Here is a 2,380-nt window from a genome sequence, read left to right on the forward strand (position 1 = left end):
TCGTATGCGTCCCCGTCCCAGCACTCGGGTGAGGGGCCGCGGCGCTCCGCGCGGCTGCAGGAGCAGGCGGCGGGCGGGGCGGGACCTAGCACTGGGCCTGCCACGGCGGCGGCGGCAGCAGCGGCGGCGGTGGAGGGCGACCCTCGCATGCTGCCCCCGGATGCGTCCCTTCTGCGGGGTACGTGGCAGAGGCTGTGGGACAGCCACGCCAGTCGGGGGGCAAAGGTGCTGGTGTACCGGATGCAACATGCTTACCTGCCTTGCGGGCTGTACAGGGCGGGCAAGGGCATTCGGCCACGGGTGACCACGGGGTGCGGGGGGTTGGGGGCGCACTGTCCTCACCCCGCCTGCGGGCCACCTGGCCCGCGGGCGTGGGCCAGCCTGACGCACATCTTCCTGGAGTGTCCAGCTTATGCGCAGGCGAGGACGTGGCTGCAGCAGCTGTGGGCCTGCGTTGAGCCCCAGGCAGCGGCGCCGCCAGTGACGGACGCGGGCTTCATGCTGGGGGACCGCATGGGTGTGTGGACCTCAGGCCCGCGGGGGGCGGGCGCGCTGCTGTGGAGCACTTTGCGGGCCACTTTCTTGTACGCCGTCTGGTGTGCGTACTGGTCCCGTGAGCCTGCTAAGCAGACGTCGGAGCATGTGGTTCGGGAGGTAGTCAGCGAGCTGCGCAGGGTGATGCGGCTGCGCTTCACTGCCGCCACGCTAACCCCTGAAACCCTGTCGGCTCTGCCCACTCAGCTTCTCACCGCACAGCTCAAGGCGGCTAAGCTGGAGCACTTTGTTGCCATCTGGACGGCGGGTGGCGCGCTTTGTGAAGTGGAGGAGGTTCAGGGTGGGTCACCGAAGTTGAACTTGCGGCTGACGCTTGCATCACCTGTGCAGGCCCCCTAGGTTTCCTTTTGGGTGGCGTTTCTTTCCAAGCGCTGGCGTGGTGTACTATCGTCATCAGCTTATCTGGCGCCCATGTGTTTTAGCTCTGGCTGGCGTCGCAGCGCCTGGGCGGCTGTGGGACTTCCTGCACAGCGCGTCTTGCAGCGGACTGGAGCCCACTTAGTCAGCGCCACATCTGGCCCATTTAGTCTTCTGCTTGTGTCTCCTCTGCCGGTTCTCCTGGGGTGTTGCTTAAGCAACCGACTTGTGGGGGTGGGGTGGGTTTGGGCGGGGCGAGTGCGTAGCGCTGGTGTTTCGTTTTCTGGCGCGCGGTGGTGGTGGTTCTTGCGGTTAGGCTGTGATGTAGGTTGGTGCTTGGGTTAGGTCTGGCGGTGTTTTTTTTGCTACCCCTCCCGGGGGGCGGGGGGGCCAGCCTCCTGCTCTGTCTGCCGGGTCGGGGTGGGGTGGGGTGGGATGGATGGGGGTGGTTGGTGGCGGTTTTCGAGGTGTTTGTTTTCTGTTTTTCTTCTCTTTTCTTCTCTTCTTGCCCTGTCAGGGTTCTGGTCTCGGGGACCAGGCTGCTTTCAGGCAGCAGGGGGGCAGCGCGTCTGCCCCTGTTCAACCTTGTAAGGATGATTCCTCAAAAAAAAAAAGCTTATGCGCAGGCGAGGACGTGGCTGCAGCAGCTGTGGGCCTGCGTTGCGCCCCAGGCAGCGGCGCCGCCAGTGACGGACGCGGGCTTCATGCTGGGGGACCGCATGGGTATGTGGGCCTCAGGCCCGCGGGGGGCGGGCGCGCTGCTGTGGAGCACTTTGCGGGCCACCTTCTTGTACGCCGTCTGGTGTGCGTACTGGTCCCGCGAGCCTGCTAAGCAGACGTCGGAGCATGTGGTTCGGGAGGTTGTCAGCGAGCTGCGCAGGGTGATGCAGCTGCGTTTCACTGCCGCCACGCTAACCCCTCAAACCCTGTCGGCTCTGCCCACTCAGCTTCTCACCGCTCAGCTCAAGGCGGCTAAGCTGGAGCACTTTGTTGCCATCTGGTCGGCGGGTGGCGCGCTTTGTGAAGTGGAGGAGGTTCAGGGTGGGTCACCGAAGTTGAACTTGCGGCTGACGCTTGCATCACCTGTGCAGGCCCCCTAGGTTTCCTTTTGGGCGGCGGTTCTTCCAGGCGCTGGCGTGGTGTTTATCGACATCAGCTTATCTGGCGCCCATGTGTTTAGCTCTGGCTGGCGTCGCAGCGCCTGGGCGGCTGTGGGACTTCCTGCACAGCGCGTCTTGCAGCGGGCTGGAGCCCGCTTAAATTAGTCAGCGCCACATCTGGCCCGTTTAGTTCTCTGCTTGTGTCTCCTCTGCCGGTTCTCCTGGGGTGTTGCTTAAGCAACCGACTTGTGGGGTGGGTGGGTTTGGGCGGGGCGAGTGCGTAGCGCTGGTGTTTCGTTTCTGGCGCGCGGTGGTGGTGGTTCTTGCGGTTAGGCTGTGGTGTAGGTTGGTGCTTGGGTTAGGTCTGG

At 64.4% G+C, this 2,380-nt stretch overlaps 1 protein-coding gene across 1 annotated transcript; it reads left to right on the forward strand.

Annotated features, from left to right (window-relative positions):
• The first annotated feature begins 1,435 nt into the window (after nt 1-1,435).
• Nucleotides 1,436-2,380, forward strand: CHLRE_27g757447v5 (uncharacterized protein). The gene is made up of 2 exons (XM_043072989.1): nt 1,436-1,953; nt 2,093-2,380. Exons 1-2 carry the CDS (start codon nt 1,506-1,508, stop codon nt 2,170-2,172), a joined length of 528 nt encoding a protein of 175 aa, XP_042914090.1. The 5' UTR covers nt 1,436-1,505; the 3' UTR covers nt 2,173-2,380.

This window comes from Chlamydomonas reinhardtii (genome assembly GCF_000002595.2).
Source record: "Chlamydomonas reinhardtii strain CC-503 cw92 mt+ unplaced genomic scaffold scaffold_27, whole genome shotgun sequence".
Lineage (NCBI taxonomy): Eukaryota > Viridiplantae > Chlorophyta > Chlorophyceae > Chlamydomonadales > Chlamydomonadaceae > Chlamydomonas > Chlamydomonas reinhardtii.